Consider the following 25569-nt stretch of genomic DNA (forward strand, 5'->3'; position numbering starts at 1 on the left):
GGAGTCAAGTTAAACCTAATTCTGTAACAATATCGTATACGGCGGCACAGAGTGTGATAGTCCGACTAAAAAACCGAGGCTAGTTTTCGCTTACCTGTACATTCAACAATTGCAGACATTTCTGTGCAGTTATATAAAACAAATTTAACATAAGTAGCAAACATAATTGTTCTACGCATTGAAAAAGGTTAAAGCCAAAACGCCGGTAAAGCAAAAAATACTGAATATTAATAATGAATCATAAACACTACAGGTAAACCAAGCTACAACGTTCAAACTAAAAAGGGAAGCCGAAAACATCAATGGAAATATTACGATTTGTTATTGATATATGTATGTACGTATCAATGATAAAAGATCGGCTCCTTATATATTCCATTCCAAGCCTAGTTTTGTGGAGCAAATAATCCATTTCGAGACTCACAAGAAATACATACCGCCGACTATGCCATTTTACGCTTCCACTTACAAGGCAGTTCTTCTCTCAACGAAAGTAATTGCCACACTTATAAATGGCATTGAAAATAATTATTCTCGGTATCTAATAAATGTTTAATTTTCAAATTACTACAAAATTGAATTACTGGTAATAATAGTGTTTGTTTTATTGTAAATAATAAACATAAAACATTTATGTTTAATAAATCGTTGTTTGTATCTAAACTTCCGCTTCTAAAAGGTTTACTTATTAAAGTGTATCTGACAATTTCAAATCACCAAATCAAATCTACACACATAAATGTCTTCGTAATTCGGTAATTGATTTAGATTTACCTCCATGTACGTCACTCATGTGTGCGTGTGAGCGACGTGCAAACCTATTTTAACCGTCTCTGGCGTAGAATATTTATCAAATAAAAAAAAACGCCTTTGTCTTTTTTGACAAAACAAAGGCAAAGAGGGAATATTAAAATTTCCAGAATTTAACATTGATGGCATGTTGAGTTTATTGTTTTAATTGTTGTTGTTGTTGATGTCTATAACCAAAGAAAAAATATTAAACATCATCGACGACTACATCGCCACAAGCCAAGCCAATAAAAAAATCATCTGTTAACGTTAGTCTGAAACGTCAGAAAGCTGATAGCAACCTAAAGTTGGCTTTGTAACTCAAGTTTGGCCACTAGAATTTCAGTCGTAGTTTAGATGCGTACGTGAAACTACTGCCAAGAAGTGTGCGTGAAATACAAAACAGAAGAAGGCGTGAGCAATCATTTTTTTATTTATTAATTTTGAAAACAAGACAAAAAAATCTAGACATTGTTTAGTTCCTAGTTTAAGTCGGTGCTGGATAAACAAAAAAGAATTTACGCGGACGAAACAAAATTCAAACAAAAAGTATGAAAACGATAAGTTGAAAAAAGAAAATATTTTGAGAAATACTGTTTTTAATTGTTTAAATATGTGGATATATTTGTGGATATGTTGAGAAAAAATATCAAAAATAAACAAAAAATATTTAGTTGTTAACTAAATCAAAATTTATTATTTTTAATTCAAAATTAAAAGAAAAATATAAAGTGCAACCGAAAAATACAGTGACAAATTTAAAGAGCAATGCTAAGTTGAAACAAATTGGAAATCAATGATATTTAAAAAAAAAAACTGCGTTTTTACATATTTTCCCATTATTTAGAATTGGTCTTTTACTAACATGGGCCCATACCTATAAAATACTGGAATATTAATTATATTTTTGTATAGAACTTTGTTTCAGAAATTTTAATATAATTTGTTCTAGCACCTTAAACACGATTTTTTTTTTTGGGAAAATAAGTAATTTATTTAACAAATATTTCACAGAACTGTCAAATTAAATGACGCATTTTACAAAAACACGTATGATGTAGCGAACTAGTGGGAAAAGGAATGTACAGTGGACGAAACAAATCTAAAAATGCCCCTTGATTTTGTGAGTTTAAATATGATTTAAATACAGTATTCAGTGGCCGGCAAGATTTATGTATATTTTTTAAATATATTTCATAAAAACAACGACATTTGCATAAAAAATATACATTGTACAAAAAAAAGATCTTGTAGGTTCTGGAACAGAGCACTTGTTCTGAATAGCCCAAGGTTCCTGAATTAAGCCAATATATATTTTAGTTGTGTTCCACAACCTGCAGAATAGTACTATTTGGTAAATTTTATGCTATAAACTCGTTGCCGTGTTAAAAAAAGTAGCAAAACTTTTACTTATCTTAAAAGAAGAATGGCGCACAAGACAACTTTTGGCTCAGCAGAAACTAGCAGCAAGTTTGCTGGCATCAGATTGGCTGATATGTTAATTTTGACACTTTTGCCAGATTTTTGCAATTTTTTCCAATTTTCCGTTCCCAAACATTTTATACGAAATTGTATTGGACGCAATTATTTACAGTTCGTTCTTTTGCTAGTTTTGCTATTAAAATTGTACTGAAACGAAGCTTTTACCTGTATTTTGCTCCATTTTGGCCCTGGTTGCCGCCTCGCTTCGATGGAGGTTTATCTGGATGACGTCGATCATTGTTCCTCCAGTAAACTGCATTCATGGGGAGTCGCTGATTTCAGTCTCAGCTGACCTGTCTTTGGTGCTGTTTTGTTGCTTTCCTCGTCCGTACCAGTTTTCTGCTTTAAATCGTTCAACATTTGAGACGTAGAAAGACATGCCTTTGGTCTTTGGTCGTTGATTTCAGTCTCGGCTCTCTGGTCGTTGGGGCTGTTTTTTTTTTTTTTGGTTTCCTTGTCCATGATGATCCTTGCATTTTCTGCATTAAATTGGCCATCATTTGAGAGTTAGAAGGACATGCATCTAGTCTTTGCAGGCCTGGCCATTGAGAGATGATCATTTTCGACACCAATGAGAGTACCGTCCTTCTGCTCCTCCTGGTGTCGCCAATACAAGATTTTAGCTGGGTTTCGTCTACAACTTTATGCTCCCACCTATGACAAACACCGATACCTTAATTAGTTGAAGAAGACTCGCCAACTTGAGTTTGCAGCTTTCTCAGATAGGTATTATGTTTGCTGAGCAAATTGGCACATGTCCCTTCGAACCACTGCTGATAATTAGATGATCCAAGATTTTGTTGTTGGCCGTTTCCTTAATCACTTGAAGATAATCTTTGGGTAGTTTGCTGGAACCTAAAGGGTATCGATCACTGCATAGCAGAGTACATAAGAAGCCTTGACGCCTCGTGTTTATTTTTATTATTATGTCAGAAATCAATTCAGAGCATGAAAGAAAAGCTTCTTATGTTCCGAGGCCTTCAGTCGCACAAGCGTTTCTTGGCCACATTGGCGTACAATTGTGGCTCCTGACTTCCGTACTGTCAGTTGCTTTGTTGTCATGAAACAAATCTCCTGAAATTAGGCGTTCTTAGATCGAGTTCCCCACTACTGCAATTCCATAAAACAAGTGAGCAAAGGCTATAGTCGGGACGGGGCCGACCATGTGATACCCTACACCACTACCCTTGTGCATAAGCTTTTCACAGGTAAACATTTCTTTTAGAGAATATAATCCAACTACCACCAAACATAATATGCCTCTTTCACTCTGGGACCCCCATAAGCAATCAAAATTTCGTGACCATCCGATCAAAATTACGACCTGAAGCGTGATTGCAAAATATGGAAGAATTGGATGCATTACCGACTATTGTGATATCTCCCTTATTGACCACCTTCGCCAACCTACTTTACACCAATGTAAAGGTAATATTTTCTTCTTCCATTGATAGGCTTTGCCGTTGGAATACCCCCTTTAGAAGCCGATATATTCACAATGAATAAAACTTTGAATTTGTCTCCACATGAGTTTTCCCCATTCCGACCCCAAATTATTATACGACTATCACCAAAATCAATAGGCTTCTTCCTCTGTGGGGCCCCCATCGTGACTATCCGATCAAAATTCCAACCTGCAGCGTGATTACAAAAAAATGGAAAAATTTGATATATTACTGACTTTTGCGATATCTCGGTTGTTTGCCCACTTACGCCGAATACTTTGCATCAATATAAAGGAGATCTTTTCTTCTTCCATTGACGGGCTTTCCCTTTGGAATGCTCCTACCAGAAACGGAGATATTCGCATAAGAAAAAAACGTTGACTTTTCTCTACATAAGTTTTTTGCTTTTTCCGACTCCTGTATATTATCCGACTATCATCAAACTTAATAGGTTTCTTCCTCTGAGGGGCCCGCATCAGCTCGTGACGATCCGATCAAAATTGTGACCTGTAGCGTGATTACAAAAAAATCGGAAAATGGGATGCATTACCGACTATTGCGATATCTCTGTTTATTTATTTTTATTTATTTTATTTATTTATTTCGTCTATGGAATTCATTTCCTTACAGACTACAACAAATATGTAAACTGAAAAGTATTAAATATACTTAATATAAATAATAGTGAATACATTATATATACATAATATATTAGTTTATATGGCTTTTTAAAAAACGTTTAAATGATTCCCTTGGTGCATTAAAATCAACCATGGATATTCTATTAAGGGCATTAAAATTTTGCAAAGTCCCTATAAGTGGACTATTTATTATATAATTTTGTCGATATATATCTATCGCGAACATATTGTATCCTCGAAGACTGCGACAAGGAACAGTGAAGGATAATTTATTTAAAATTGAAGGACAATTGACATTATTGTTAATAACATCATAAATGAACATCATTGACTGTAATTTACGTCTATTTTCCAAGGTTTCCAAGGGTTTCCAAGGTTGTTTGACCACCTACGACAACCTACTTTACATCGTTGTAAAGTAGAGTTGTGTAGTTCCTGAACGAACTAGTTCCAAGAAACTATTCCGAACAAGGAACTATTGGAACTATATCCGGCTCTTTCATTTATATAGTTCCATTAGTTCATATAGTTCCAGCCGTGCATATAATTCTTTTCACTTGTATAATTATTTTTTTTATTTAATTCAACACTCACATCGATCTTTCACGCTCGGTTCCTTCATCATTCAGGTGCGGCCACATCCTCGTTACATCGCTGCAATTTATTTGTATGTCAATTCATCCACCGAAAGATGAAAACACAAAGAAAGAGAAAGATTCGTTCAACTACTTCACTCACGGAACTATTTGGAACGAAGGAAATAGAAAGAACGCTGAAAGAGAAGGATTCATTGAACTATATCGCTCTCGGAACTATTTGGAACTATGGAACTATATTAAAGAACTAGTTCCTTTTCCCAAAAGGAACTAGAAAGATCGATCCGCTCCAGGACCTAGATTGCCCAACTCTACTATATAGGTGATATTTTCTATTTTCCTTGCCAGTTTTTGCTTTTGATATACCTCTTAAACAAACAGAGATATTGGCTTTGAAAAAACGTTGACATTTCTCCAAATAAGTTTTTGCCCATTCCGACCCCTGAATATTATCCGACCATCATCAAAATCAATAGGCTTCTTCCTCTGTGGTACCCCCATTAACCCCCAACATTTCGTGACTATCCGATTAAAATTGCGACCTTTGGCGTGATTACAAGGTTTAGATGGACAGACGGACGGATACACATAGCCAGATCGACTCAGCTCGTCGAGACAATCAGTTTGGTATATATAAGTATGGGTCTACGACCATTATTTCGATGCGTTACAAACTTTTTGGCCAAAATCAACTTATAATACCCTCCCCACATAGTGGTGTAGGGTATAATTACTCTAGCATGGAACTCGATTTCGGAACGCCTAATTGCATTAGATTTATATCATGACAACAAAGCATCTGACGTTTCGCAAATAAGCCATATTGTTTATTCCCCGATAAAATTTTTATACCCTCAGCATTTATGTTAACGAGGTTACATACACTTTCATACGGGCAAAATGTGCCTCATCGAAATAATGGTTTTAGACCCCCAAGTACGTTTGGACGAAATCCGTTTCAGACAATTTAGAGTCGATTTAGCAATGTCCGTCCGTCAGTCTGTTTGGCTGGATGGAGCGCACGATAACTCTCTAACGGATGTACCGATTTGGTCTAAAATTTGGCGTTAGTCATATTTTGTCCAAACTTAGTGTTCGAAGATGAGCTACATATATCGGTAAACTACTTCAGGTACCTCCGCCACAAAAATTCAAAAATGTTCGTAAAACTTGTACACACGATAACTCTTGAAGGGAGTAACTGATTAGAACCATACTTTGCACATCGTGGAATTTCTACAAGACAATATGGACGAAGGAGTGAACCGATCCTTCGGGTACCTCCCACCCAAAATTTCGGAGAAGCTTAGTTTAGGACCTGCTCTCGAATCGCTTTAATTTTTGTATTCGCTGCCCCCATTACGACGGTGCAAGTTTTATCACCGGCAAGTTTTATCACCTATATGGCATTATGTGTATTCGATAATTCTCGAACGGATCGATCGATTCGGTCCAAAATTTGGAGTTCATAATATTTTGTCCAAACTTAGTTTTGTTGTAGCAACTTGTATTCGACGGTACATGTTTTTTCGGGGGCTAGCCCTTACATGTTGAGGTAATGGTCCATAAGCTCCAAAAAGCTGCCAGCACCAACTAATCTGGGTAGTACGTAAGATAGCCCTCGAAGGGAGAAACCGGTTTGATCCAAACGTTGTACATCGTATTATATAGACGCCAGAAGTATTATGTATTACTTCTTTTCTTTAGGTATGAGGCTGAGAGTATATCCCTATCGGCCAAACCGACTGATACTTCTTTACTTGTTATCAAATAAAATTCTATTTCGTTTACATTACGATTCTACAATGCTTTATTAACGTTACTTCACTTATTCACACACCACATTACTTTAATAAGCAGACAGCTTTACTTTACGTAGTTTAACCTCTGCTTTTTATTTACTTATGTACTGTCTGTTTTAGTTCGCGGTCTGATTTACAACTCACTCACCCACCTGCTATTCTTCCGTATTTATACTCGTTCGCAGATGCATAGACTGTTCTAGCATCCTGAATCTACGATGTTCTACAATGTTCAGACGAAATGCACATCAACGCCATTTCGCAAATACATACACACATTTACAAACAGACAGATGAATGTAAACAACAAGTGAACAGAGGTCATAAATACGAAATAGTATAAGGGGTAATAATTGTCATGGAAAGTATTTCAATTATGTTTGGCTTTGCATTTCACTAGTAGATTAAATTTTCTTCGCTCCTGTTCATGAAATTATCTGATAGTATTACACTGTGCAACATTGTTGAGCCAATCGCGTGCCAACAACTTCTGTCCAGAAGTTTATGAATGTAGAGGACCAATAGGCAAAAACCATATTTGGGTTTTATTTTCTTAGATCGGGTTCGGTTTTTATGGCCTCATCTAAACATGGTTAAAGATCGAATTTTTAAAACAAATCGGAGCTGTATCTCTGAAACCAATACGAATCTTGTTTTGACATCTGCAGCAAACTTGTAGATAAGAGCAAGAAGAAAATATTTGGAGGAATAGTGAACTCGAAAAACTGCATTTATTGCCTCAAATTTTATAATATATCTAAAAATTCTATAATTTGCGTATATTTCGCGTATCTCCCAATAGTTAAATTCTTCTTAATGTTACCTTTTGGCAAAATATTCTCTGGAATGTAATACACAACTCTTCAGAACATTATATTATTATATGCCTCTTTCGCCTTGTTTATAGCAAATTTTTCAACAACAATTTGGTAAATATTTCAATAATTCATTGAAATCCCCAACATGAGAATAAACAGCCTGTGCGAACATTGTTTGAAACAAGTAAAAAAGTATCAGTCAGCTTTGCTGACAGCCTGTGTATACTGAAACATTTTTTTTCCAAAAAACGTATGTATTTAGGGTTTTTTAAAAATTTTGGGGGTTTGAACCGACAAAAATGTTGATTAGAATTAAAGATCAAAAGTTTTGCGGAGGAGATACTTAAAGGAATGGATCGACATTGACCATTATGGAAGTGTATCTCCAGCCACTACATATGGTACCATAGGGGGTTTTTATACCCGGGATGTTTGCCCAAGAAGTATAGACTTGCCCCTGAAAAAAATTCTACCATCGTAATTGAGGCGGCGAATGCAAGTTGCTTCAACAAAAATCAACGTGATTCGATTGCAGGTCTTAAAGTGAACTTATCCGAAATTTTGTGTGGGAGGTACCGGATGGAGTAGACAAATATAGTCCATATTTGAACCTGATCTATATCTGGTAGAAATATTAGGATGTGTAAAGTATGGACCAATTCGGAAACTCCCTTCAAGAGTTAACGTACGAACAAAATTTCCGAATATTTTTGAACTTTTGTGGGGGAGGTACCTGAAGGATTGGACCGATATGGCTTATGTTCGAACTTAAACTATGTTTGGGCAAAATATTAATAAGGTCAAATTTTGGACCGAATCGGCAAATCCGTTCTAGAGTTATCTTGCGCTCCAACCACCTCACACGGTGTTATAGGGGTTTTTTGCAACTTGCAGGCTATTTTCTCAGGAAGTATGGAATTGCCCCTGATAAAACTTGTACCGTCGTATGAAGGGCAGTAAACACAAGTTGCTAAAACAAAAATCAAAGCGCTTCGAGAGATGGCCCTAAACTGAACTTTTCCGAAATTTTGTGTGGGAGGTACCCGAAGGAGTGGACCGATTGAGTCCATATTGAAACCTTATCTAAGTATGGTACAAGTATCACGATATGCAAAGTATGGAATAAATCGGTTACTCCCTTCAAAAGTTATCGTACGCACAATTTTTCCGAGCATTTTCGAACTTTTGTGTGGGAGGTACCGGAAGGAGTGGACCGATATATCCCATCTTCGAACTTAAACTAAGTTTGGGCAAAATATTACGAAAGCCAAAATTTGAACCGAATCGGTTCATCCCTTCGAGAGTTATCGTGCGCTCCAGCCAGACAGACAGACGGACGGACATTGCTCAATCGACTCCAAATTGTCTGAAACACATTTTGTCCAAACATACTTGGGGTCTAAAACCATTATTTCGATGAGGCACATTTTTCCCGTACGAAAGTGTATATACCCTCGTTAGCATAAATGCTGAGGGTATAATAAGTTTTGTAAAAGGTATGTTATGAAATACCCTAAACAACGTGAAATAACCATTTTAAAGTTTCAGAATGTTCTGAAGAATTGATTGACATTATCTGGAAAATTTTTAGAATGGTTACTTGTATCAACTCCCAACAGTTTAGTAGTTACTGACCAGAATTTCAGAAATTATGTAAACTTTTCTATATTCTAACGAGTTCGATGCGCTAGATGCAGCTTTTCCTAGTTCATATGTTTGACACATAAGTTCTACTAACTTAGGGCTACAATATTGCCGAAGACTGCAAAGCAAACTTCTTATTAGTTTCGGAGATAAAAGTCCGATCACTGGAAAAAAGGATCATTTTAGGTCGGCTTTGATGAGGCCATAAAATCTAAACCCGATCTAAGAACACAAAACCCAATATGTACTTTCAGAAAATGCCCATTAAAAGTTGTTTGCATTTCCAGTGTTATCATTTTTCCTCAATAGGAGCCCAGTTGAAATTTTGCATCCAAAAATCCAAACTTGTGTCGCTACACTGCAAGGTTTTTTAAAATAGAGCGTGAGGCTGGACGCATTCCATTTTTCTTCCACTGTGCGTCTTTTGCTTGAATGTTTTGCCCTGAATTTCAATACAAAAACAGACAGGCGCGTATGTTTCTTAGCCTCAAGACTATGTGCTATATTTCATATTAAGTCTTAGAATTTCATACTTTCTTACTTAGGTTGCCTAATGTAAATAATTGTTCCAAAAGTCGAACTAAAATAAATTTCCAAATGTTCCTATGCATCATACAGATTTAAATGGATGATTAGTCACGAGTCTCCAATACATTTATGCGTACCATATAAATATGGAAATGTTTTTTGGGGGAAAGTGTTTCGGAGCATTTATAATTAATGAATAACTTTGGTATTTTTATTCATTCAACGATATTATTTGGTTTTAAAAGTTAATGACCTGTCTCGCGTCTTTTAGCCTGTCATATGGAAATGCCGGTAACATAAGTATGGTTTGACAATGTTGGAGACGAACTGTAACATACATATGTACATATATTACATTGATGTCAACGTATGCACGTTGTCGTAAAAACAGAGATAACGAATTCAATTCTCTCTCATTTTTTGGACATCAATGGTATATTATGACTAGAATTAGTCTAGAATTGTTTGTTTGTATATACCAGTTTAATACCCTAGACCAGGGGTGCTCAGAATAGTTCGTGTATTAGTAGTGGTAAGACACTCTCCCCATTACTAAGCAATGACAAATGAGAAATAAAGGGAGAATACGTGTGGTTTGTTTTTACGCTACCGTAAGAAAGTGATCAGCATAGCCCTAGACAGACGGCAGCCTTAATTTACATAAAGATCTGCATTCAATTTTACCCTAACAGATGACAGTTTCTCCATTTACGAAACAGCTGACTGCATGTAAACAACTGTTTTGTTGTTGTTTTCTTGTGCCTCATGAATTTGCTCTCTCTCCTACATGAATATGGGTTCTCTTTTACAGTGTTGCCATATTGAAATACTTAAATTCAGTTTGATTTTGTACATTAAGAATGTGGATAATGCACGAATTTATTTGAATTAAGGCAGTTAATGCAAATTAACGCTGCCGTCTGTCTAGGGTATAATTATGTATTTGTAACAAATAATTCAGTCAAAAATGTGAAGCACCAAATAAAAGTTTTACCATCCAAACCCACCCTAATATATTTGCGCAGCCATTAAATAAATATTTATGCACATAGTAACTGAATTGAAAAATGATTCAATATAATTCACGCTTCTGTCAGCAAAATGTCATTTGACATGCATGCAGATTTATAACCTACACCAACAATCTATAAAAACGAAATGTAAGAATTGTCTTCATTTTCGTTTTGCAATAGTGGAAAATACGTGTGATCTCAAGGTTTTTATATTAAAAATTAAAAAGAAAAAATAAAATAACACGTGAGTCACCACCTAAATGGTCATGAATATAATTAAAAACTACATAATTTGTTACAAATTCGGTCGAAGCCATTGACACACTTCTCAAAAATGTGTATCATCTGTGTTTGTTGAGGAATTTTTGACAGTGATGCTTAAAACATTTGCAACTGAAATTGTTAATTTGGATTTTTTTGGGGAAGTTTGTCTGATTGTTTATTAGGCAATTTTCTTTATTTCGTTAATATTTATATTAGGCAATTTTCCTTGCTGGAATTGTGAGTTTGAAGGAGAGAGAAGTGAGGCATATGGTAACCCTTTGCCCCTCAATACCCTCTCTCACCGACAAACTGACAATTGCCGCAAGGAAAATTGCCTAATGTAAACATGGACTAAGATTAAAAAATATTTAATTTATTTGTTCAAACTAAATAATTTATGTTAGGACAAGATATTAGTGATTGAAACATGCATTCTTTAAGGCATCATGTGGCTTAAAGATACATTTTCGAAATCCACTGGATAATAATTCCATTGCGTATACGCAACCAAGTATGATTTGTATACCCTCAGCATTTATGCTAACGAGGGTATATACAATTTCATACGGGCAAAATGTGCCTCATCGAAATAATGGTTTTAGACCCCAAGTATGTTTGGATGAAATGTGTTTCAGACAATTTGGAGTCGATTGAGCAATGTCCGTCCGTCTGTCTGTCTGGCTGGTGCGCACGATAACTCTCGAACGGATGAACCGATTTGGTCCAAAATTTGGCTTTCGCAATATTTTGTCCAAACCGAAAATTTGTGCGCATGATAACTCTTGAAGGAAGTAACCGATTTGGTCCATACTTTGCACATCGTGAAATTTCTACCAGACTTAGATGAGCTTCCAATATGGACTCAATCGGTCCATTCCTTCGGGTACCTCCAACACAAAATTTCGGAAAAATTCAGTTTAGGAACTGTTCATGAATCGCTTTGATTTTTGTTGGAGCAACTTGCATTCACTGCCCCCTATTTAGCGGTATAAGCTTCATCAGGGGCAAGTCCATACTTCCTGAGAAAATAGCCTAAAAGGTACAAAAAAGCCCTATGACACCGTGTGTAGTGGTTGGAGCGCAAGATAACTCTCGAACGGATCTGCCGATTCGGTCCACAATTTGGTCTTTGTAATATTTTGTGCAAACTTAGTTTAAGTTCGAAGATAAGCCATATCGGTCCACACCTTCAGGTACCTCCCCCACAAAAGTTCAAAAATGTTCGGAAAAATTGTGCACACGATAACTCTTGATGGGAGTGACCGATTTGGTCCATACTTTACACATCCTAAAATATCTACCAGATATAGATCAGGTTCGAATATGGACTATATTGGTCCACTCCTTCGGGTACCTCCCACACAAAATTTTGGATAAATTCACTTTAAGACCTGCTCTCGAATCACTTTGATTTTTGTTGAAGCAATTGCATTAGATGCCTCAATTACGGCAGTAAAAGTTTTTTCAGGGGTTATTCCATACTTCTTGAGAAAACAGTCCGAAAGTTGTAAAAAAGTCTATGGCACCATATGTAGTGGCTGCAAGTCTCTAACCGAATATATTACCGAATATAACTATATTATGTTTTTTCGCAGGCTAGTGTGATAAAAAAGGCATATCTAACGATATCCCCGGAAATTTTTGAGTTTTAATCCTATCCATACTTTTGCATACGGCCAAAATTTTGAAAAGTTTTTTTTTTTTGGAAAAAAAGTATTTCAATCCACACAGGCTGATGGTATATCTCTGTCGGCAAAGCCGACTGATACTTTTTTACTTGTTTCTTTATTCTTTTACCAAAAAATGACGCAAAGCTTTATTCAAGCATTTTTAGTGTTTTCGGCGGCATTTATGTGGTCCAATTTAAACTTATAAGCCAAACTTAGAAAAAATTTCCAACTTCGTTGATATATTACATGTCGCTGTAATTTTTAATCTTAAATTATTATTATTATTATTATTATTATTATTATTATTATTATTATTATTATTATTATTATTATTATTATTATTATTACTAACTTTATAGGACTAACTTTAACATCTTCGGAATTCAATCTCCTTTACTTCTTCGTCAATGCCATGGACTTTGTTTTTCACCCTTTTCGAATTTTAAGCACGCCACAGCTTCAAAGTAATCTTTAACATCAGATTTCTTCCATACTTTCTTGTTGCGTTCACTCACTAGAGTCATACTTGTTTGGATGTTTCCTATTTCTGATTCAGTGTTTCTTTTTCACGGTCTTCGTTTTTGTTTTCACATTAATTTACACATAAATTTAACCAATAAAGAAATGTAGAAATTGAACTTTCCAAAAATTGATTTTCGTCTAGCCACTAACAACATCCAATATTCCATAATGATCTGCTTAACCAACAGAATAACGGTTGTGCATACTGGTTGGATGTCTGAGAATTCGCTAAATAAGAAATTGATCAATCCAAGTACATATGTTTGGACGAAATGTGTTTCAGACAATTTGGAGTTGATTTAGCCATGTCCGTCTGCCTCTCTGGCTGGAGCGCACGATAACTCTCGAACGGATCGGTCCTGTCCTTCCGGTACCTCCCCCACAAAAGTTCGGAAATGTTCGGAAAATTTGTGCACACGATAACTTTTAAAGGGAGTAACCGATTTGGTCCATACTTTGCACATCGTGAAATTTCTACCAGACTTAGATGAGGTTCTAATATGGACTCAATCGGTCCACTCCTTCGGGTACCTCCAACACAAAATTTCGGAAAAGTTCAGTTTAGGACCTGCTCTCGAATCGCTTTTATTTTTGTTGTAACAACTTGCTGCCACCATTACGACGGTACAAGTTATATAAGGGGCAAGTCCATACTTCTTGAAAAAAAGCCTGAAAGGTGCAAAAAAAAACTGCTAGGACACCGTGTGTAGTGGTTGGAACGAAATATAACTCTCGTGTGGCGTTCGTAATATTTTGTGCAAACTTAGTTTAAGTTTGAAGATTAGCCATATCGGTCCACTTCTTCAGGTACCTTCCCACAAAAGTTCAAAAATGTTCGGAAAAATTGTGCGCACGATAATTCTTGATGGGAGTGACCGATTTGGTCCATACTTTACACATCCTAATATATCTACCAGATATAGATCAGGTTCGAATATGGACTATATTTGTCCACTCCTTCGGGTACCTTCCACACAAAATTTTGGACCTGCTCTTGAATCACTTTGGTTTTTGTTGAAGCAACATGCAATCGCTGCCTCAGCTTTTTCTGGGGCAAGTCCATACTTCTTGGGAAAACCGGGACACACTTCACCTCTCACTTCACGCCTCAAGCATTTTGTTGGTCCACATTTTGGATATCTAAATATTTTGTCCAAACTTAGTTTATGTTTAAATTTGGGCACTGTCGGATCAATCCTTGGTGTACCAACCAAACAAATGTTCAACATTTTTGTTTGGTTTAGGGTCTGTTCGAGAATCCTTTGGATATTTTTACCTAAGGGTTTCCTAATGGCCCTGTTTACAGCGATATTGTGTTTCGTAGGCTAGTATGGTACAAAAGCTCTATCTATCGATATCCCCCGCAAATTTGTGAGCTTTAATCCTATCAATATTTTTGTCGGTTCATACGCTCAAAATTTTGCAAAGCCCCTAAATGCATAAGTTTTTTTTTTGGAAAAAAAGTTTTTCAATCCACACAGGCTGAGGGTATATCTCTGTCGGCAAAGCCGACTGATACTTTTTTACTTGTTATTTTAGAAATTCTGCGTCCTTAACAAAATTCTTTAAATGTTTTAGATCATTTACCAGAATTTGATTAAAATGTGGTTCCCTAGAATTGGGATATGATATTTACGAAAGCTGGACATTGACAGAGAAAGTGTTCCTAATGTAATTTTGTACAGGTGGTCTTGTAAACCAAGGTGACCTGTATAGATGTTTGTTTTTCTACTAATCTCTAGACTTGTGTCGTTCATGAACGACCCGGTTCAAAGGAACGACTCCGTGAAAAGAACGAACGGAACGGATGCAGCACATTCTTTTATATCGTTCATTTAGATCCCTGATGGCCAAGACATTGCTGCTTACAAAATTAGCAGCAGAACCATCGCCATTAGTTTTACAAAGATTTAAGATTTAATTTATTGAGCCTTTCATTTACAAACGTTATAATTAGATAGAGTTGTTATGATATTATGTAAAACTTAAGATTATAATTAGTTTTACAAACAAACTCACGCAATCTGCGTTAGGGTCAGCATCACAAATTTGCACGCACAAAACAATCAATGATTCAGTTAGCTACAATCGTTCAGTAAATCAATGGCTCATATGGTTCATCTTGTTCTTTTAGCTCCTCTGGTTCTTTTTGCTTTTTTCGTTCATATTCAAAACAATCACCACCACCATTTTTTGCACACAGACAAACTCACACAAGCTGCGTCTGCGCTAGCATCACAAATTTGGACACACACAAAACAATCAACGATTCAGTTAGCTCCTCCCGCTCATTTCATTCATTGGATCATATTCATTTCGTTTGAACGAAAAAGAGCCAACGAACGATGTGAACGACCCGGATCTTTTTGGTGAACGGAATGAAAAAGATCGATCCGCTCAATGAACGAGATTGCCCAACACTACTAATCTCTACCTTACGTAGTAATGATAGTCTCTTAGGATACAATCTCGTTTGAGTCACTCCATAATATTTTTGTGGTTTTCGCTCCTCGCTATTCCAGAGGTGTGTGGGCATTTTTTTGGCCAAGTTTAAGTAAAAACTACATAATCTTCGAAAAGAAGTCACTGAAAATTCGCACTAAGAAACAACTAGAAGCTGGTTAAAGGAAATTTAAAATGTAAAAACTATAATTTTTCTAAATTTTATAACAAACATTCCCTGGAATTTTAACATTACATAATGTTACGTATTTCGGTTTAACTTAACTGCGATACGAGTTGTACCAAATAAAACCCAGGTTCTCTTGTTGTTCTCTTTCGAGATGAGCTGAGTGATCAGAAGGTTTTTGTAAATGAAACAGAATGTCGGGTACGTTTAGATTACGATTCTGCAATACTTTATTGACAAGACGTTACTTCTTACTAAGCACACAGCTTAACTCTACTAAGCACACAGACACTTAGGTTACAGTTTACTGCTGATGGTTTTAATTTGCGGTCTGAACTACAACTCACCCACCTGCTACACTCCCATATTTAGATTCTCTCGCTGATGCATAGACTTGTCTAGCATCCTCTATCTAGGATGTTCTCTACTGTTCCAGCGAAATGGGACAGAAGTAATAAATAACAGAGGCGGAGAGTAGAAGAGTGGTAATGAGTGACGTCACAATATAGAAAGATTATTAGACAAGCATTAAAATATTATTAGATAAACATTAAAATTGTAAGTGCAATTCTATACAGTAGTTGTTGTTGTAAAATTAATTTAAACAAAGAAAATGCCTAATAAACATTTACGCTATAAATCAGATTTCTAAATTAACGAAAATTCATATAAATATTGGTAAGTTGTCAAATCTGAAACTTTCATACTTATAACCCTGATTTCCTGTAAATAATTTAGAAGCGGTCGTATGAGTTTCTTCATATTTGAATGTAGCGTGAGAATTACTCACCTCAACTTTTGAAGATGAAGGATTTACAGTAATATGCGCTCAATTAATGACATCAAATGCACAGCGTGTTATACAACCAGGAGCAATTTCAATGAATTTGGTGGAATATTTCTTTCGTCGTTTGAAGAAAGGTTTGTTGGGAATAGCGGGCATACCATACGTTGTTGCCCCAATATCATTTACTGCTTTAAACACTTGAACTAAAATATGATTTGTATGTTCAAAACATTTCAAAGAAGATGATAGGTTAGGTTTAAGGTTGCGCAGTTATCTAAAGATCATAAGGAGAAGAAAGACGTGTAGTACCTATGTCTGATAAGAAGGGGAGAGTATTTGTCTCGTATCAACCCAGTAGTCGGTGTCTTCTTGTGTACAATAGGGGACACCTGCATAGTGATTCTCATTCCGTAATTATCGATAGACTCATTTTCTGCGTTGAGCGATGACAGTCCACATAGCTTGGGATTGCTTCGGTTTGCCTTCTCAAAGTAAAGATCGCAGAGTTTGCCGATGTAGTAGCACATTGGTGGCTCAACGGATTCACCAGTTTATATATCTATCGAATTAGAGCCACCTCTATCTAGTACTTACATATTCCGCTGAACAGAACCCATTTACATCAAACGGGATTTAGCAATGCTGGGGATTTAAATTGTCAATTCCATTGCATATACGTCAAATAAATACACTATTTTTCTATAACTCGATTATTCATGTAAATTATGTTTAATAAAATGTATCCAACATTTTTAGTAAATGTTTTTAAATGATTTTCCACTTACAGAAGATGTCGACGTTAACTCCTGTCCAACAGTATTACAAAGACAAAACGATATTTATTACCGGTGCCACCGGTTTTATGGGCAAAGTTCTTATCGAAAAGCTACTCTATTCATGCAGCGAATTAAAGGAGATCATTATAATTTGTCGACCCAAACGAGGTAAAAGTCCACAATCACGTTTGGAAGAGATTTGGAAGACACCGGTAAGTATTCCTATAATCAATAGACAACTTCCAAATTTTTCCAAAAAAATTAAAAATATCCCCAATTTTCTGTTAGATTTTCCAACGAATCAAAGATGAAAAACCTCATCTGCTGAAAAAAGTCACAATGTTCCAAGGCGACATTACCTTGGAATATTTAGGCTTATCGGAGGATGATTTGAAATATGTTGCTGAAAATACGAACATAGTTTTCCACATGGCTGCCTCCTTAAAAATGGAATGCCCTCTCACAGAATCGATTAACATGAATTTAGCCGGTACACGACGTGCCTTGGATGTGGCCCGAAAAATGAAACAGTTGTGTGCCTTCGTTCATCTCTCTACAACTTTTTGTAATTACGATCAAAAAGTTCTCTACGAACAAGTGTACGAAGTAAAACAAGAACCCGAAGATTTAATGCGTTTAGCCGAATGGATGGATGTTAAAACTTTGGATTCAATCAGAAAAGATTTAATTGAACCTCATCCGAATAATTATACCTATACGAAGCGATTGACAGAGATTTATGTTCGCAATCAATATGAAACAATGCCCGTTATAATAGCTCGCCCTAGTATTGGTAAGAAGAGAGTTGGAAATATTCGAATTGTGTAATTATTTTTTACATTTATTTATTTTCTTTTTCATTCAGTCACATGCGCCTATAAGGAACCCCTCGAAGGTTGGATTGATAACATGAATGGCCCTATTGGCCTGGCAATTGCTGGTGGCAAAGGGGTTCTTCGTTCGTTGATGTGTGCTGCCGAAGCCAAAGTTGAAAATATTCCCGTTGATTATGCCACAACTGGTTTAATCTTCATACCTCATTACGTTAATGAAATGAAAACTAAGTAAGTTCCGAATTCATCCGATTAAGCTTTTTCCAGGTTGGACTTTTGTTCAAAAGTTTATTCTAATTACCGGTGTAATTATTTTCATAAATTTTTCTTCTGCCCTTTTATTCTAACAGACCCGCCGAAGTACCTGTTTTTAATCTAACCCTTGGAGATGATCAGAAAACCACCAGTAGATGGGTAGTAGAAAAATCAATGGAATTTAACAATGAATATCCCCTGTCAATGCCCCTGTGGTATCCCAATTGTACTCTGACCATGAATAAATACTATCATTGGTTCAATGTGATATTGTTTATGTGGTTGCCAGCGTTATTGATCGATTGTTTGCTAATGTTGTGCGGTCAGAAGAGATTGTAAGTATGATTTGGAAATCGAAAAGGTCATCAATAGGAATACAGTATAATCAAAAACATTTGTTTTAGTTTAATGCGTGCCCACAAACGTCTTATGGCCGGTCTAAAAGTTTTGCAATTTTTCACCACAAAAGCATGGAGTTTTAAAAGTGACAAATATATTGAGATGTGTAAGTCCCTGACACCCGAGGAGAAGGCCATGTAAGTGCAATTTTTTAAATATTTTCCACTTTACATACGATGTAGTTTTTTATTTTGTTTCTCCAGTTTTCCGACCCCACTTGACTTCGATAAAGAGCAATATATGTTCAATTGCGGTATTGGTGCCCGACAATATGTGTGCAAAGAACCCATGAGCAATGTGCCCAGAGCTAAAGTCATCTACAGAATGTAAGCGAAATTTGAAATTCCAATACTTTTCCTTTACAACTGAAATAATTTCTTTGATTTTCTTTTAGCATGTTCTATTTGGATCGTGTTTGTAAGATTCTCTTGTGCAGCTGGTTCTTCTATTGGCTATCGATAAAATTAGGGCTTGGTGACTATTTACGATATATTAATCCGTTACATCTATTAACTCCAGTAAAGAAATAGAATTTATTTGTAGTATTTTTTTTCGAAATGTTAGCTTAGATTTTTTAGTGGTAAGAATGTTGTAATGTTTAATAGTTAATATTTAAATAAAATTAAAATGTGAAATTAAAATTTAAGTTAATTTTTTATTGGACAGGACCCAAATTACGCATTTTCACCCCAAAATATTTATTCAATAAAATTTGGACTGTAAATGAAGCAATAAATTTGGGGTGTAATTCCAAAAAAATTGTTTTAAATATATTCATTTAATAGTTTTTAATGGTGCCACGATTGTGGGACTTACATATATCCGTTAATAAGTTTGTTGAGATTTCTGGCACATAGCTGCCAAAGAATAGCGGACATTTAGAAGAAAATTTTGCACGCGTTATCGTCAGGGTTGGCATCTGTACAAGGGTTGGAGTCTCAAAGCCTGGCCGAAGGCCAGTCGCCAGCTTCATCTTATAATGTATAAATAGTTTATAAGGCAACCAAGATTTCGTTCGCGTAGCCGAATTTTGTATATGTATGTCCAATAGGATTATAACTTTTTTGCAAATATCAAAAATACCACCGCATAGCCGTGTAGAGCATGAAAAACTACTGTGAAATACGGTGTCATTTATTCTCTATCGCGAAAAAAGTTTCCTCACCAAATGCATTGAAGTTCATTATTATCTTATATTAATTGTTATAATGACATATACGCTTTTTGTATTATCTTATTAATAGTTTTAATCTAATTTAAAATCAATGTCGAACCATTCTAGACCAATTAGTAGGGTTTTGGGTTTTCCCGGTTTTTTTCATTCCCGGGAAACGGGAATCAAAAAATCGCCATTCCCGGGAAATTTTAAAATACGAGAGTGGATCAATATTTCCGTGATTTTTTTTTATCTTCCCATAGTAACTTATATGAAATACAATATTTTCAAAGAGTTGCGGGCTCAAAAATGGATGACACGTTTTCGCTCTATCGATTAAAAACGAAAAAATATGAAAAAAATCACCATGTTGCCCGGATTTTGCCCACACTGACCATTTCCATTATTCAAAGCTAATGAAATAGCTCTATGGAAAGTGATTTGGCTCACACAATGAAGTTATTGATCAGAAATTCAAATTTTATGGACCTCGAAAATCGTATGTTTTATTCTTATGCTTAAGATTGTATCAGTCAGCTGTGCCGACTGAGATATACCCTCAGCCTCGGACCTAAAGAAAAGAAGCAAACACAATACTTCTGACGTTTCTAGGGGATTTTTGAGTTTTTGAGCCAATTTCTTAGGAAGTATGGAGAAGATGTACCGTTTTAACTAGGACCGCACTTAAAACATGTGGCTGGACCGATATAGTCCACATTCCAACCTGATGACTAGATGAAATAATACGATATGCAAAGTTAGGACCAATCAGAAACATCCTACGGGAGTTATCTTGTCAATTTACCATTTTAGTTGTTGCCGTCAAGGTTTCTTGGATTTTTTAAGACATTATCTCAGGAAGTATGGACTTGCCCCCGACAAAATTTGTATCGTGGCCGTATAGACAAATTGCTGAAACAAATTTCAAATCGATCCGAGAGGAAATCTAAAACTTCACTTTTTCCGAATTTTGTGTGGAACCCGTTCTATGCCTGGAAGTAATATTACCATATGCAAAATTATGACCGATTCGGTTAATCCCGGACCCTCTTTAGCCCAATGGTACAAAAATGGGACTTTAAAATAGAAAATATTCTTTCGCACTTAAATAAAACAGAATAAAGATCCGTCGTTATAGACAATGTTTTTGGTGCGGCTCTTATAACTTTTTCCCTGAAGACACTTTTTAAAGTTATTTCCAAATATTTTGTAATTTATTGATTCTGTAAAATCTAATCGAATTCTGATTCTATGGTATAAAAGTGGCGGGCATAGTTTATTCATTAATTCAATATTAGTTGTGATAAATGTAAAAAGATATTTCCCGATTTCCCGGGAAATAGGATTTTGTTTCCCGGGAAATTCCCGTAACCAAAAAACCGAGAATTCCCGGGAATTCCCGGTGCGGGATTTCCCTACCCAAAACCCTACCAATTAGTTATCAAATCGCGATATTTCAGAGCATTTACTGCACCTTTGAAAATATTGAAATCTTTTGTTTTTCTTTATAAACTCGCGAATTATATGTTTATATTTATTGTACCTATCGGACAATAGAATATGTGTTCATTTGCCACGAATTCGCGAAAGTTACAGACTGTTTTAATGAATTTGTTTGTGAGAATTGTATTTGTTTTCCATAAATATTTATTCAAACAAAGCAAATTTAAATTTTTAAATAGAAAAAATATCAAAAGGGCTTTAGTAATCGTAGTCGGTGCGGAAAATTTTTTCACCGAATCGAACTTAACACGCGTTTTCGTTGTCAGGACAATATTCCGCACATGATACTGGTGGTATTTTTTTGGTTATACCCTTAATGTCCAAGGCTTGAGATCTTAAATCCCCACCAAAGGCTGGCTAAATTTTAATTTGAAAACAAAACAAGTTAAAAAGTATCAGTCGGCTTTGCCTACAGAGATATACCCTCAGCCTGTATATATTGAAACAATTTTTTCCCAAAAAACGTATGTATTAGGAGTTAGTTATATTAGGATGTGTAAAGTATGGACCAATTCGGCCACTCCCTTCAAGAGTTACCGTACGAACAAATTTTCCGAACATTTTTGAACTTTTGTGGGGAGGTACCTGAAGGAGTGGACCGATATGGCTTATCTTCAAACTTAAACTATGTTTTGACAAAATATTACTAAGCCCAAATTTTTGACCGAATCGGCAGATCCGTTCCAGAGATATCTTGCGCTCCAACCACCTCACACGGTGTCATAGGGGTTTTTTGCGACTTTCAGGCTATTTTCTCAGGAAGAATGGACTTGCCCCTAATGAAACTTGTACCGTCGTATGGAGGGCGGTGAATACAAGTTGCTAAAACAAAAATCAGAGCGATTCGATAGATGGCCCTAAACTGAACTTTTCCGAAATTTTGTGTGGGAGATACCCGAAAAAGTGGGCCGATTGAGTCTTTATTGAAACATTATCTAAGTCTGGAACACATTTTACGATGGGCAAAGTATGGCCCAAATCGGTTATTCCCTTCAAGAGTTATCGTGCGCACAAATTTTCCGAACATTTTCGAACTGTTGTGGGGGAGGTACCGGAAGGAGTGGACCGATATAGCCCATCTTCGAACTTAAACTAAGTTTGGGCAAAATATTACGAAAGCCAAAATTTGAATCGAATCGGTTCATTCGTTCGAGAGTTATCGTGCGCTCCAGCCAGCCAGACAGACAGACGGACGGACATTGCTCAATAGACTCCAAATTGCCTGAAACACATTTCGTCCAAACATACTTGGGGTCTAAAACCATTATTTCGATGAGGCAAATTTTGCCCGTATGAATGTGTATATACCCTCGTTAGCATAAATGCTGAGGGTATAATTAATAAAATTGACAAACATAAATTCCATTTTTTTGGTAGTTATGTCACTACACGGATGGAATAAGTTTTTAATTGATGATTGTATAGTCTTATGATTGTAAAATACACCTAGAAATGAGCTCTTCCATTCAACTGTACCTGCTACAAATAGGCTTCGAAGAACTAAAAAAATCCCAACTTGCGTAAAAACTCGAAATTCCAGATATTTGATCTGCAATTTTAAATAAAACTAGTAAGGAAAGGATCAAAGTCGGACAGGGGCCAACTATATAATACCCTACACCACTGGGAAGATGTAAAATATATATGGGAGCTAAATACAAATCTGAACAGATTTCGATATATTTTTTCACATTTGTTTGTAGACCAAATTCCGTTACATAGTCAAAATTTCATCAAAATTGGACATTGGACATTTCATCAAATCGGTCGAAAATATATATGGGAGCTATATCCAAATATGAACCGATTTCTATATAATTTGGCACACTTATTTCTAGACCGAATCCCGGCACACATTCCAAATTTTATTGAAATCGTACATTTATAGCGCGTTTCGTACATCAAATACCTAAAATCGGCCGAGAATATATATGGGAGCTATATCCAAATCTGAACCGATTTATATATAAATTGGTACACTTATTTCTAGGCTTAATTCCGTCGCACATTCCAAATTGCATTGAAATCGGACATATATAGCGTGTTTCGTGCACCTAATGCCTTAAATCGGGCGAAGATATATATGGGTGCTATATCCAAATCTGAACCGATTTTTACCAAAATAAATAGCGTTCGTCCTTTGGCCAAAAAAAAACTATCTTCCCCAGTTTTCATGCGAATCGGACAATAAATGCGACCTGTACTTTGTTTACAAAAATACATGGACAGACGGTTCACCTCTGGTGTACGTCCAAAAACCGACAACGCAATCCGAAGTTTCTATAAGTCCATGTTTTTCCTACACTTTAAAGTTATTGCTCGATCTTTTATAGTGTTTTATTTAACCTGCTTTGACATCTATTTAGTTCAAGTCTAGTAATAATTTTCCACACAGTTGCAGTCGATCAATCTAAATATAACTTTGTACACTTTTCAGATCTGGATGACATGAGTATGAAGCCAAAACCAATATGGGTCCATTTTTCCTATAGCTCCCATATAGCAGTATCACCGATTTCAGGTATTTTGAGGATTTTATCTTAATTTTTAGACCGAATTGACTGTAATTTGGTATTTGGCATCGTACAGAATCTTCCCCATCAAAAATTCTGGACATGTTTTGGTATAGCCCCTATATAACGGTACCTCTCGACTTCTGTCATTTTAAAGTTTTTATCTACATTTTCGGCATACATTTTAATAAAATAATTTTATTTATATGTTTCTTCATGATGGAATCTCTCAAAATAAAACTCTTACATTTAAATTAAAAATGGTGACAAAATTAAACGGAAAGCGTTTTATTTGAAAGATTCCACTATGAAGAAGAAAATATTTATTGAGGCTAAACAAAAATTATTTTCTAGTTTTTAGTGCATTTATAAATAAAACACTATAAATTAATTTTTTAATTATTTTTTTATTAAAAAATTTCGAATTTGCACTCTAAATTATTGTTTGATCCTTAATCAAAACTTTCGAAAACGCACACCAATTTGTTCTTTTTGTTAACAACTAAATTGCATTTGGCGCCCAAACATTCTAAAAAAAAGGCCCTAATGGAAAAATCAATTACACCCCAATATTATTTATCTCTCAATTAGATTTTCAACTTTTCAATTTTCTTGTAGTGAAGGCAAATTGGCCACAAACGATAGATGAAACAAGTAAGAAAGTATCAGTCAGCTGTGCTGTCTGAGATATACCCTTAGCCTATGACCATAATATGGGAGCCACCCTGGTGCAGCGGTAAGTATGTCCGCCTTGCACTCAGAAGGTCTGCGAGAACATAAATATTTTCGGCGATGGCATATCAGAGTAATGTAATATTGGACTGTGCTATACCAAATTATTGACACATACCAACAATGTTTGTAAGCTAACTTCATAGAGAACTCGAAATATTAAATTACTTTTGTGGGAGAGGTACCCGAAGGAGTGGGTCGATAGGGTCCATCATCGAACTTAAACTAAGTTGGGGCAAAATATTACGAAGTGCAAAATTTGGTTCGGATCGGTGGATACGTTCGAGAGATATCGTGCGCTCCAACCAGACGGACTGACATGGCTAAATCGACTCCAAATTGTATGAAATGAATTTCCTTCAAACATACAAACGAAAAAATTACTGTATTTCAATAATAGTGTTCATAAAGTCTTGCCAAAAATCAAATTTCTCTATTTCAAGAACGCCTTTCATAAAGCAAAAAAAAAAACAAAACAAAAAATACTAGTTTTTCCGAGAGATTAAAAAAACAATGTTGGCGAGTTTTTGTTTTGTTTTTATTGACTAAAAACACCACACACCACCAAATAAAGCAGAGGCAAATTTTGCTGCTTTTTATTTATTAATTCTTTTATTTTGTATTATTGTAACTTACCGTTTCTTCTAAAGATTATCACTGTAGTTGTTATCGTCTTGTAAGCATAGCAGAACAATATGAACCATGTGTACATACATGTTGAGTCTATCAGCACTAGGTTGAGATATTAGATGCTGCCTTTATATTAAAGAAA

General features: G+C 35.6%; 1 protein-coding gene across 2 annotated transcripts; it reads left to right on the top strand.

The window, feature by feature from the left end:
• Positions 1-1076: 1076 nt before the first annotated feature.
• Positions 1077-19534, top strand: LOC141405131 (putative fatty acyl-CoA reductase CG5065). Of its 2 annotated transcripts, none has more exons than XM_073989141.1 (8): positions 1077-1203; positions 17418-17618; positions 17695-18199; positions 18272-18470; positions 18590-18829; positions 18899-19030; positions 19097-19219; positions 19288-19534. In XM_073989141.1, the coding sequence occupies exons 2-8, from the start codon at positions 17421-17423 to the stop codon at positions 19421-19423; spliced, it is 1533 nt and encodes a 510-aa protein (XP_073845242.1). In that variant the 5' UTR covers positions 1077-1203; positions 17418-17420; the 3' UTR covers positions 19424-19534. The 2 variants fall into 2 exon arrangements, with proteins under 2 accessions (XP_073845242.1, XP_073845241.1); XM_073989140.1 differs by having other exon boundaries at positions 1134-1338.
• The last annotated feature ends 6035 nt before the right edge of the window (positions 19535-25569 follow it).

The sequence above is a fragment of the Musca autumnalis genome, unplaced genomic scaffold (assembly GCF_047663935.1).
Source record: "Musca autumnalis isolate F117 unplaced genomic scaffold, ASM4766393v1 scaffold_5, whole genome shotgun sequence".
Lineage (NCBI taxonomy): Eukaryota > Metazoa > Arthropoda > Insecta > Diptera > Muscidae > Musca > Musca autumnalis.

Coding starts and splice junctions, on each gene's coding strand:
- LOC141405131 (XM_073989141.1), top strand. CDS start 17,421: ATGTCGACGTTAACTCCTGTCCAACAGTATTACAAAGACAAAACGATA. Junction 17,619..17,694: donor AAGAGATTTGGAAGACACCG/GTAAGTATTCCT, acceptor ATTTTCTGTTAG/ATTTTCCAACGAATCAAAGA. Junction 18,830..18,898: donor TTGTGCGGTCAGAAGAGATT/GTAAGTATGATT, acceptor CATTTGTTTTAG/TTTAATGCGTGCCCACAAAC.